At 44.7% G+C, this 12,957-nt stretch overlaps 1 protein-coding gene across 1 annotated transcript in view; it reads right to left on the minus strand.

Annotated features, from left to right (window-relative positions):
• Positions 1 to 201: 201 nt before the first annotated feature.
• Positions 202 to 12,957, minus strand: part of Pgm2a (phosphoglucomutase 2) — a 47,638-nt gene continuing 34,882 nt past the window's right edge. Inside the window, exons 13-16 of the mRNA XM_037420978.2 lie at positions 3,944 to 4,046; positions 3,775 to 3,861; positions 1,613 to 1,752; positions 202 to 523 (exon numbers count right to left, since the gene is read on the minus strand). Coding sequence (XP_037276875.1) covers positions 421 to 523; positions 1,613 to 1,752; positions 3,775 to 3,861; positions 3,944 to 4,046 — 433 coding nt within the window. The 3' untranslated portion in view covers positions 202 to 420. The remainder of the gene's footprint in view (positions 524 to 1,612; positions 1,753 to 3,774; positions 3,862 to 3,943; positions 4,047 to 12,957) is intronic.

Raw genomic sequence — 12,957 nt, forward strand, 5'->3', positions numbered from 1 at the left:
CTACATACCAAATTGCCCAATTGTCAGTCCTACTACACAAAGCACACTTAATACTCCAACGATGAGAAACCCTGTCCAGGATTCAACAAAAATGTTTGTCATGGTCAAAATGCTTTAAAACTTTTTCAGAAAGCATGCCACCAAGTACGACTTGAATTAACTATAAGCATTTTAAAAGCAATAATTCAAAGCGGAGTGAAATTTGATGAAAATAAGGAACATTTATTTTGGATAAATGCATTATTTATAGACAGCTATGTAATATATTAAAAAATAAATCTGGACTGTATAACACATTAATAGCAGCCGAATATTTAACATAAGCTGCATTCCTTTCGTTTTCTTTTAATTCATTTGTTGCATTGCAACTCTCAATTAAAAACCAATAAAATGTTGGTAAAGAGCAATGTTGCCAGCTAATTATTCGGCCCTTGGTTTCAGGCCATTCAGCTCAGGTTGGTAAAATTCCTGAACCATCAAAGATATAATGTGACTCAGTTCATCATCAAACTTCTTCCATGACCTAGAATGGAAATGTTATTAAAAATTAGGATAACAAAACCACACAATGCAACAGTTACAAAAAATAGCATAACACCTTATGGCATCGTCATTAACAAATAAAAATAATACTAACATGCCTACACAACTTTTACCGTATTAGCAAATTATTCATTCCCATTACTTTAAATCATTACGCTCGCAATGAGAACATGCTTGACGGGAGAGAAAATGTGCAAAAAGAAAATTCAAGGGGCAATGCGAGCTTGAAATTCCCACACCAGTCGCTGTGATGTCATTGATTTTGACAGTGTCTACTGCGCCTACGTGGTTCCTTATTGGTAAAAATGGAGTACATTGTCCTCTGAACAGCCCATAGACTCAACATACCAAGTTTCAATGAAATTCAATGAGCCGATTTCCCCAAAATAGGAAAAAGTTCACTTTGAAATTCGAGATGCTTGGTGCAGAGATTGTGGCGCGAAATTAAGAAACAAAACTTTGAACTTAAATTTATCCTGTATGACATGTCTTCGACAGTGAAAGCAACGGCACTGTTGTCTGAAGAATACAAATCATCAATATAAACCAATTCATTCTTTCTTTTTAGAGTCCCTTCAACTAAGTAATCAGCGAATTAATTTGAGTTAGGCTTGTTTTAAAAAATATCAACAGAGAACTGTTTTTCATTGTGATTGACAGCCAGTCACAAAACATATGTGCTTGTTACAAGCCCTGAGAGACATTCCGAGTTTTTTTATTCACAGATCTTGCAAAGATGAGGCAGCGTTCATAAATCTACTTCCTGTTTTAGACACGTGAGTGACTTCACAACTTAAATGCTTTCCTTTTAATGCCAGCCAGCTCACACCAGCTGATAACACTTTTGAGCTTTCAAACAAAACAAAATTAGCTACACTCAAAATTCGAAATTAGAGAGCTTTATTGTTGCAGTCCTTCAAAGCTAGGTGCTCCAAGCTCTTTGCACCCTTTCGTACTCTGCCAGCGTGTTCTGTCCGCCAACTGCCCACAAAGAAAATACAAAAGAATGAAAGAGCTGGAGTAATCAGCCCTAAAACTCTCTGTTGATACCAACAAAAGACAGACTTACTTTCTGTCAGCACCAGGTTTCAAGCACAGCTCGCTATAATATTTGATCTTTGGCTCCGTGCCACTTGTTCGAATGGTAATGACACAGCCATTGTCCAAGTAGAATGTGATCATTTGGCTGGACTTGCTCGTGGGAAGTATCTGAAATGAACACGTTACTTCTCTTTAAACAATGCACACCTATTTGCATGAACACGCGTAAATCATGTTGAGGTCTGTGTACAGAAATTCCTACAAGTATTTCTTAAAACAAAAACATGCACACACAGATATCTTCATTAAAAAACTATCATGAAGAGAATGCAAACCAGATGTAAACAATTTCTTGCAACAAGTGCCCCAACAATACTGAATTTGTCTATGGAAGCCTAGTGCGAATTGTGAGCTCGGGAACCCAGCTTAGCATAAAAAAAAAAATTTTGTGTCGCATCTTTCCCATGCATTATTACCGAATTTACTCGCGTAATCCTCGCACTCGCATAATTCTCGCACTCCTCACATCGCCCAACAAAAATACGATTTTTTTTCCTCGAGTAATTATTGCACTCCCGAAAACTGCTGCAATAATGTCGTCTGCTCTTTCCAGCCACTGATAGTGATAGCGCACACCATCTGGTGCCATCTCTTAAGCATCAAGCGTACTATTGCACAGAAATTTGATTCAATTCAAGCCAAGCCGAAGTGGCCAGTGCGCGTTGTGGCGTGTTTTGTATGTAGCGTCTGTAACCTTGTCAAGTTATGAGGCGACACTGAAGCTGTACGGCTGCTTTCAAGTTGCAAGTGATACATCATGCACAAAAGAACGGCAACAGTGCCGCCGGTAGGCCCTTTGTCGTCTACGAGTTTTGTGTTCGCTACTGGTGATGGCTGCTGAAAGCCACCAAGACGCATTGGGCCTGCCGTGTGCCTAAAACTGCGATAGATGGTAAACTTTATTTCTTCAGAAGGAAACTGTGGACAATTCTGTTAAATAGCCATCAGCCCAATACTGACGTCCCACGCTTACCTTTTGAGGGCTCCTGTGAGCGACGAACGCTACCGCTGCGCCCGCAAGCTTTGCGTATGGTATTCTAATTCTCGACTATTTGCTTCCACTTTTTGTGTCTCAAATAAATCTTGTCTTGTGTTGAACCTCTGCTTTTATTGCTGAAGTAAGTTTTAATTAGTACTTCTTAAAGCTTGTTGTTAGTTGCTAGTGTGAGAATCCCGATTTGCGGCCACTTCGTTTTGTTTTTTCGCTCTGTACGTTTTCTTAGAATGTTTTCCCCGCGTAATTCTCGCACTCCCCAACTTTTTATCGGTTTTCCGGCAAAAAAAGTGCGAGGATTATGCGAGTAAATACGGTATAGTGCAAGTAACACTTCCAGCATACCTAGCTATAGCACAGCTAACCATAGTACAGCTAACATTCGACTGGTGCACTACAAGAAATTGCAGAAATGCGAAGCCTACTACTGACCATGAAAGAAAGTGAGTTTGAATTTAACATGGAGCTGCTTCCCGGAGTAATCGGAAGCCGAGAAAGAAAACACATCAGCGCAAGAAAAAAGACAAAGTAGAGAGAGACTCATTTCAAATGGTTTCACATGAACAAACAACAAACAAAAAAAAAATCATTTTCAAAGAGAAAAAACTGGTGTCCACAAATGATGAGAATAGATGCAAACATTGAATACATGCCGCCGACCGCCTACCCACACTACCATGGGGACGGTGCTGCCACTTACAGCATGAGCTCGCCGCAAAAAGTGCCTATAATATATACTTAGCAGTACTTTATGGTATGGTTAAAAGAACTAAAAGAGTAGTGGCGAGTGCTCTTCTGTAGCACTGCAACCTTCACAGCAAGAAAGGCTGACATACGCGCTTGATCTAAATAAGAGAAGCACGTCTCATCTGTCATGGCCACTTTACAGGAGATTCTAGATACCATTGGTACGATTGGGAGATTAAGTCGAAATTCGGGAGTCTCCCAGACAATTCGGGAGAGTTGGCAGGTATGCATGCCCGTCTACGTTCCCACCTGGTCGCATTCCCTCCATGACTTATAGGGTCGTGCTACCCCACGCCACTACGTAGCAGTGCATGTGGACACGCAGCTGTTCGACCCTGTCGTGCATCGAAGTTTACCAAAACAAGACTGACATTTTTTAAGATACTCACGGCCTTCTTGTTAGGCTGCGTGTCATCATATCCCGTAGTGAGGTCCCTGATGTTCTTGATGGTGTACGTGCCGATCTTGCGTGGATACTGAATAACAAAAGACACACATTTGTAAAGGAAATACCAATATCGGCAAAAAATACACATCTGTGAATGAGACTAGTGTTACCGTGTCTTTGCCACTGTAATTCCGTAACCGCTCGAACATCTTCTGAATTGTTGGTTGGTGATGGCAGATGTAATAAGAGTTATTGGACACATGATAGCCATAGCTAGAAGAGAAAAATAGTTCTATGTTATTGCTGCAACAAAATCGTGCAAATAAGGCATTTAAAAATTCAATATTGTTATGTGAACCAATGTCTATGTTTCAACAGGAGGAACAAAAGCGCAGACACATCTAATAATCCACACATTCAGACTAGGCTTGTGTGAATAGTTAAATTATAGGTTCAAAGTGAGTTCATAGCGGTTTTGGTCGACTAATTTCGAATCGAATTCAGACAGCATATATCACACAATACAAGGACAAATGGGAATATCTGTCATATACCTACTAACCTGCACTATATTTTTTTAAATTGAAACAAGGCCAATGCAAATGCCCTTCTTTTTGGTTCAAAGGAAGTGAAAACAACTTTGAACAGTAGCAAGATTTCTCTTTCGGTAGAATTCAAAAGGTAACCTGTAAAATATGAGAAGTTTTAAAATTCACTATACTTGATGTAAATGCTCATAGTAGAAGCTTTTTACATTTAAGATAGTATAAAAAGCTTTTAAACTTGAAAATTGATGAATCGATGTGAAGGAAATATGTTCATTTAACCTTGAAGTGGGACTTCGCGGCAGTGCCAATTTTCTCTGAGAAGATGGCTTTATTGTTTAACACCCGTTATAGCAGTGAAAGCACCTTTACAAAAAATTGCATGCAACTTAGTACACACTTCAACAGATGCTTTCGCGGTTTGCCCCTCTCCACTGCAGTGAAACAAGCTTTACAAAGGCTTACATGCTCACTAATATAACCTTTATGTTCATTTCGAGCACTTGGAAATTTTCAAAAAATTAAATTCGAATCGAAGTGAATTCAGGTAATGTAAAATTCATATGAGTATTCGCATAAACCTAATCCAGACACACGGGCACACCTATATACAGATAAACAGGTGCCAAAGCTCAGAAGATACACGTTAAGACAAAGCTTGAGACAAATTCCCAAATGAAAAAGAAGGCTTCAACACATGTTCGTTTTTCCATGGAACTACATGCAAAACCAGAAAGTCAGCCCCCTGACCTAAAGGGACCCTGATGTTAAAATATGAACATGTTCTGATTGATAAATTATATTCTGAAAACTCCAACGACGGTATCATCACTATAATGGGTTTCTTGATACTATAGAATAAAACAATGGTCACAGTTCCATTTTTGAAATTTTGCACCAAAATTTACGTGAGTGAAGTCAAGGATTTAAAAGAGTGCTCTATATATTTTAGTGACATTCGATCAACACAATTTCCCGAATGTGGCTATGTTAAGCCTCTGGCACCCACAGAGGACAATGTACTTCGTTTTTACCGGTTCAGAACTACATAGGCCCTAGTACACACTGTCAAAATCTATAAGCTTTAGGGAATCTTCTAAGCAATAGTTCCAAGGTGGTGTCGCCATTCAGATTTTCTTTTTGGACTTTTCTCGAGTGCCAACTGTCTTCTCGTGGCAAGCATGACAATTTTTGTTCTACGAAAAAGCATTTTACTCATGCAAGAAAAATCACTTTTTAGTGTCTTTTTAAAAACAGGCTTGAATTAGTAGATGCAGACTCTGTTAGATAAGAGGAAAAGCAAACGGCATTTCTTTTGGCGCAAAAAACCGTGCCAGCATCATTCACGATGCGGAAACCTACAGAGCTGATAACCACAGAAAAAGTATTTGAAAAAAGCGTCAAGGTATCTCTACAAGGCATTGATGATAATGAAAACATTTTTTAGGAGGCACAAGAACTGGCAATCTTGACATGTAGAGAGCTGAAAGTGTTCATAACATTTTGGTACATTTTCTCCAATAACACGATGCCACTGAGAATGGCTGAGCAAGTTAGACAGGATGAGCAAGCTAGGTGAAACAGTATTCTTCTAAAATGCAGGGGTCTGCACAATGACTGCAAGCAACATTTCCGCAACAGTTAATACAAGTGCACAAAATCATATCAATTACCATGCGAGCACAAGAAATGCACCTTGTTACGACCGGCCCTAGGGAACCAAGCAAGAGAAGTTGTGGGAGAACCGGTTCTTGACCGACTGTGCCGTCGACCCCACCTCCCCATTCAGGCTCCTCCCTCTCGCCGGGGGAATTCCGGAATCTGCTGTGCGTTCGTGACCATGTTTGGGCATATTTTAGGGCGCCGTGACCATATATGGACATCGTGTTAGGTTGTGCCACTCCATGTGTTGTGAGGTGTTTCCCCCTCTCTCGTGGCTGAGGTGCCGGAGCCACCGTATTAGCTGACGATGCGGACAGTGCGCCCAGTGTCGGCAACGCGGCGCTATAAAATGCCGAAGACGTTTTGTATCTCTCTCTCTTCTCTCTTTGGATCAGTTGATCACTTCACATGTAAATAAATCTCTGTCGTTCGTTCGGGCGCTTCTTCTCGCTGAATTGTCGGACGATGGATCCTGCTACGGGGCCAGCTACCGAAAACGAGGCCGGCAGGACCCGGAGTCCCAACAACTGGTGGCAGCGGTGGGATGCCGATAACCCCGAAAGCGACCACTGGACGGAGTGAGCCCGAAGTTCAACAACGGGACGACAGGAGAAGAATGACACGAGCTCATCGACTTCCAAAGGGAATCGAACGGCACTTCTGAGAGGCACGACGCCGGAGACATGACTGCGAACTGGGTGAGTGCCGGCTTTCTCTGTTAAATTTTACCAGGCATTTACTCTATGTGTTAAGTAAAAGCTGGTAGAGAGGGGCTGTCTTAGTCATTGGGTTAACAGGTAACTTGCGTCAGGCAGAAATTGTGTGAGAGCTTGGTTAAGCTCTTTCTGTCAGTGGCGTCAAGGTTAACAGTGGCAGGGCAGGATTCCGTATAAGAGCTTTTTGAAGCTTTATTTGTAGACTAAGTTAATGGAAAACTTGAGGCAAGGCAGGTATCTAGAGCTGTCGTTGCCGTCAAGGTTAATTAGTTGCAGAACAGGAATCTTTGTGGAACAGAGACAGCGGTACTGGAAGCAGCCATGAATCTGAAATCCCTGCGAAAGTCCATGTTGTTGCTACTTGCAAGGGAGTTGAATCTGGAGGTGTCGGACTCTCAAAGAAAGCCAGAGCTGATAGAGGCGATTCTCGCTTTGGAGGCGGAGGATGACGAGCTGTCAGAATATGTCGAGGAGATTCAGGAGAGGCAAGGGGCAGAGGCCGAAAGAAAGGCGGTCGAGGCCGAAGGAAAGGCGGCGGAGGCCGAAAGGAAAGCGGCAGAAGCCGAGGCAGATAAGATGCGAAAGCACGAGCTTGAAATGAAGCGCCTCAAGCTAGAGATTAGCCATAATAGTAGAGCAGGAGGCAGCGAGGCTTCCGGTACCGCAGAGCGGGTCAGGTTCAAAATGACGGACCTAATGAGATCGTACAAGCTAGGGGAGGACATTGGGCTGTTTCTCGTCAACTTTGAGAGAACTTGTGAAAGGCAAGGTTTCAGCCAGGATACGTGGCCTCAACGCTTGTTGTCCCTACTTAAGGGGGAGGCCTCAGAAGTAATCGCGCGCCTCACGAAAGAGGAGGCTGACGAGTACAGTGAGGTGAAGTCGAGCCTTCTCAAGAAATACAGGTTGTCAGCGGAAGGTTTCAGACAAAAATTTCACAACGCCGTAAAAGAGAACAATGATTCATACCCGGAGTTTGCTTACAAGTTAATGGCCAACATGGGGGAGTGGCTCAAAGAGGCAAAGGCGTATGGGAATCATGACAAGGTGCTCGAGTGTATCGGTCTGGAACAATTCTATCAAAGGTTACTAGAAAAGGTGAGGTTCTGGGTGCAGGATAGACCGGACGTAAACACCGTAACGAAAGCCGCAGAGCTCGCTGAAGAATTCGTTACGCGCCGCGCCCTCGGGGCAAACAGTGAGCCTAAAAGGGAAAAATTCCTACTACCGAATAAGGCACCGTTTAGAAAACAACCGACAAGTCTCGCACAAAAGGGTGAGGAAAACAATTCATCTAACCATGGGGCGTCGGCAGAGGCAAGCAAAAGGAAATTTGAGGCGAGAAAACCGGCTGCTTGTTTCAATTGCCACAAAACAGGGCACTTCGCGAAACACTGCCCGAAAGAAAAGGTGGCCTTTTTATCTATAAATGAAGCCGGGGAGAACATGAAGTTGTTAGAGCCCTATATGTACGACCTTACCGTGAACGGCAAGCAGTGTCGGGTTCTTAGAGACTCCGCAGCCACTATGGACGTAGTTCATCTGTCTTTTGTTCAGTCCGGACAGTATTCAGGAGACTGTGCCTGGATTAGACAAGCCGTAGAAGCAAACAGTCAGTGCCTTCCCGTAGCTAAAGTTGTCCTTAAAGGCGCATTTGGTACGTTGGAAACGGAAGCCGCGGTATCGCCATATCTACCTTCTCAGTATCCTTACTTATTTTCAAATAAGTCAGATCAAATGCTGAAGGAGAAAGGTCTAACGTTGGGAGAAGGCATAGTGCAGGCACTGACTAGATCGAAGGCACGTGCGCTGGCTGCGAGAGCAACATTCACTGAGGCAAACAAGCCTCAAATCGACAACGGGCCTGGTTGAGAGTTGGACACCACGGTAACAAATCGACTTGTGCGAGAACAGGCTGCAGAAGCCGTAGTCGCGGAGGCAACCATTCCTAAAGGTGACGATGAACCTCCTCCCGAATTGGAAGGGGTCAATTACGCCTCGTTGGCCGAGCAAATAGAAAATGCCGTTGCTCCCAAGTTGATTCCTGGTAGTACAGAGGATAGCACAGAGGGTGACACATTCCAGGTACTAGGAAATACAAAAGAGTTGTGTGTCATGCCAACTTCGGATAATTTCAGTCGGCTGCTGCAGGTGAGCCCCACTTCATTAATAACCGAACAAAAGGGGGACCCGACGCTTAAGCAATTTCAGGACAGTTCGAAAGAGGGAATCGCCAAATGAAATGTGAGATTCCAAGAGAGGAGCGGCATACTCTATCAAAAATATCTAGATAGGCGAGGAGTAGAGTTGGACCAGGTAGTCGTACCTCAGGTGTATCGTCAGGATTTGCTTAGTTTGGTGCATGGAGGATCATGGTCAGGCCACTTAGGCGTAAAGAAGACGAAAAATCGTCTTTTACAGGAATACTACTGGCCTGGATGCTTTAAAGATGTAGAGAGGTTTGTAAAATCTTGCGATGTGTGTCAGCGAGTGGGTAAGCCGGGAGATAAGGCGAAATTTCCAATGAAGCTGGTACCCGTAATCACGGAACCCTTTCGTCGGTTGGTAATTGACACAGTAGGTCCTTTGCCCAAGACAACTTCAGGCTACCGTCACATCCTGACCTTAATCTGCCCAGCTACTAAATTTCCAGAGGCGGTCCCGCTAAAAGAGCTAAGTTCCGTCGAAGTAGTGAACGCACTTCTGTCCGTGTTTGCCCGGGTAGGCTTTCCTGCCGAGATACAATCAGACCAGGGCACCATTTTCACGAGTGCCTTAACGACAACCTTTTTAGAGCGGTGTGGCGTGAAATTATTGCATAGTTCAGTCTACCATCCGCAGTCGAACTCGATAGAGAAGCTTCACTCCGTGATGAAGCGAGTGTTAAGAGCCTTGTGTTTTGAACGAAAAACGACTGGGAAATCTGCTTACCTGCAACGATGTTTGCACTAAGAACTGCACCACATGAGACAACAGGGTTTACGCCAGCGGAACTTGTTTACGGCCGCAGACTGCGGTCTCCTCTTCGTATGCTGAGAGAGTCGTGGGAAGGTCAGGGTGATGATCCTGTAGTAGTGGAATATGTCCTCACCTTATTGGATCGTCTAACAAAAGCCCAAGAACTGACCGAGAGTGCGATGACCAAAGCACAGCAGAAGGCTAAGCTTTACTACGATCGGACAGCTAAAGCACGACACTTTGCTGTAGGAGACAGGGTCATGTTGTTGAGGCCCTCCCAAAAGAATAAGCTTGAAGTGCAATGGGTCGGCCCCAGCCGAGATTACTCGAAAATTGTCTGACACCAACTATGTGGTAAAATTACCAGGAAGTCGTAAGGTACACCAGGTGTATCATAGCAACTTACTCAAACCCTATAAAGAGAGGGAAGCCATCGTGAACATGACTTTAAGTGTTCCGGAAGAGGTTCCGGCAGAAATTCCTGAATTAGCTCCCGAATCGGACGAAATCCCGATCGAGAAAAGAGTTGACGATTTAGTATCAAAGTCACAGCTGACAATGAAGCAGAAGCAGGAATTGCGTGGTCTTTTGACCAAGTTTCAGGACAGATTTGTAAGCGAGCCAGGCCGGACATCCGTCCTCACTCATGACATAGAGCTTACCTCGTCGGAACCGGTAAGATCTAAGACGTATCGGGTGTCACCTCGCCGGCTTGAGCTAATAAAAGCAGAGCTTAACAGGATGCTGGAATTGGGCATGATTGAGCCGTGTGAAAGTGATTACACTTCCCCGTTAATTCTTGTGGAGGTACCCGGCAAAGATCCGCGTCCTTGCGTAGACTATCGTAAGTTAAACCTCATCACCAAGGATCAGACATACCCAATTCCCCACATTGAGGAACGCGTCGAGAGGGTAAGCAGCACGCAATTTATCTCAACGCTAGACCTAGTGAGAGGTTACTGGCAGGTGCAGCTCACCGGGAGGGCGAGCCGGTATGCTGCATTGATTTCACCATTGGGGACATTCCGCCCTAAAGTGTCGAGTTTCGGCCTAAAGAACGCGCCTTACTGTTTTTCAAACTTAATGGATAAGGTTTTGCGGGGTCAAGAGGACTTCGCATTGCCTTACTTGGACGACGTCGCCGTGTTTTCCTCGTCCTGGCCAGAACACTTGGCGCATTTGAGAGCAGTACTGACACGCCTACGCGAAGCAGGTTTAACGGTAAAGGCGCCCAAGTGTCAGCTAGCACAAGCAGAGGTACTCTATCTCGGGCATGTTATCGGTCGAGGGCATCGCCGTCCCTCTGAAATGAAAGTGGCAGCTATCCGAGACTTTCCCCAGCCTCGAACGAAAACCGAGATTCGGGCTTTTCTTGGAATAGCTGGTTACTATCGTAAGTACATCCCTAGATATTCCGACATTGCCAGCACTCTTACTGACGCGTTGCGCAAGACCGAGCCCCAAATGGTCGACTGGGATGCGGAGAAAGAAAAGGCTTTCCGCGTTTTGAAAGCGGCCTTGTCGAGCCAACCTTTGCTTAGTTCACCGGACTACTCGAGGCCTTTCATAGTCCAATGCGACGCTAGTGATAGAGGCATGGGGGCAGTTCTTAGTCAAAGGGATGAGGGGGATGAAGAGCATCCCGTCCTCTATGTTAGCCGGAAACTCACCCTTCGCGAGCAGGTTTACAGCGCTAGCGAAAAGGAATGTGCGTGCTTGGTTTGGGCAGTCCAGAAACTGGCTTGTTATATTGCCGGAAGCAAGTTCATTGTGGAAGTGGACCACTGTCCTCTCACCTGGCTACAGACCATGTCCTCTAAGAACGGCCGCCTGCTGCGTTGGAGCCTCGTTTTGCAACAATATACGTTTGAAATACGCTACAAAAAGGGTGTACTCCATGGCAACGCTGATGGCTTAAGTCGATGCCCCTGACGCGAGAGGATGTCTCGAGAACTCTGGCATTTTTTTTCCTGACCTAGACAAGAGCTAGTGATTGTTTTTTTTTTACTCTTTTAGGTGTACTTGTTTGAAAACGTTGAAGATACGGCTATCCAGGGTTTCGTGTTCGGTGTGCTTCCAGTGTTGTTGTTTTGTGTCCCCTTAACGTGTGAGTAACATTTTGAATAAATTGTGTATTTGCTTTGTTATCAGTTAAAGGGGAAAATTGCCTGGAGGAGTTAGGCGGAATTGTCCGGCGCTCACCAGCTGAGTAGTTGTGTTTTCATGTGCGTATGTGATGTCTGTTGAGCCCACAATGAAGCAGGTGGTGCCCTCTACTTCATCAAAGACGGTCGTCACCAAACCGACTGCCGGCGCTGATCTCTCCGGACAGTGGCTGCAAACCTCAGCCCATCGAGATCTTCACCCCCCCGCGCGAGAGAGTGTTACGACCGGCCCTGGGGAGCCAAGCAGCAAGAGTTTGGGGGAGAACCGGTTCTTGACCTGACGGTGTCGTCCACCCCCACCTCCCCATTCGGGTTCCTCCTCGCCGGGAGAGCTCCGGGGTCTGCTGTGCGTTCGTGACCATGTTTGGTAACATTTTAGGGCACCGTGACCATATATGGACCTCGTGTTGGGATGTGCCACTCCATGTGTTGTGAGGTGTTTCCCCCTCTCTCGTGGCTGAGGTGCCGGAGCCACCGTATTAGCTGACGATGCGGACAGTGCACCCAGTGTCGGCAACGCGGCGCTATAAAATGCCGAAGACGTTTTGTATCTCTCTCTCTTCTCTCTTTGGATCAGTTGATCACTTCTCCACATGTAAATAAATCTCTGTCGTTCGTTCGGGCGCTTCTTCTCGCTGAATTGTCGGACGATGTATCCTGCTACGGGGCCAGCTACCGAAAACGAGACTGGCAGGACCCGGAGTCCCAACAACCTAAGTTTTCAGCTGTCTTCAGGTATTAAATTTTTATGTTTTTTATTTATTGTTTTCTGTACTTGATACTTGAGCACAATAAGTGTGGTAGATCTTCTAAAACTACTTTTAAAAACCCCCAATAGTGTGAATCAAATTTTACGAGTGTCTCACTTGTATGAGTCTACTGGAGGTTTCAAAACAATTTTCCAAAGTGCTTTACCAGGTAAACAAATCATTTCTTCTTATACATTGGTGTCCTGGTTGTACACCAGGAAGTCATTAACACTATGTGCCAAGTTCCTCTAAACTCAAACACATGTTCCAAGTGTCTCGGACATTAAATTCTCGAGACATGGCTAGCACTTACCGAAGTAGCTGCTCTGCATGCATTACGAATATGTGACCGAGCAAGTGTTCATCCCTATTTTCAGCAATAAATGGTA

Source organism: Rhipicephalus microplus, chromosome 2 (genome assembly GCF_043290135.1).
Source record: "Rhipicephalus microplus isolate Deutch F79 chromosome 2, USDA_Rmic, whole genome shotgun sequence".
Classification (NCBI taxonomy): Eukaryota; Metazoa; Arthropoda; class Arachnida; order Ixodida; family Ixodidae; genus Rhipicephalus; species Rhipicephalus microplus.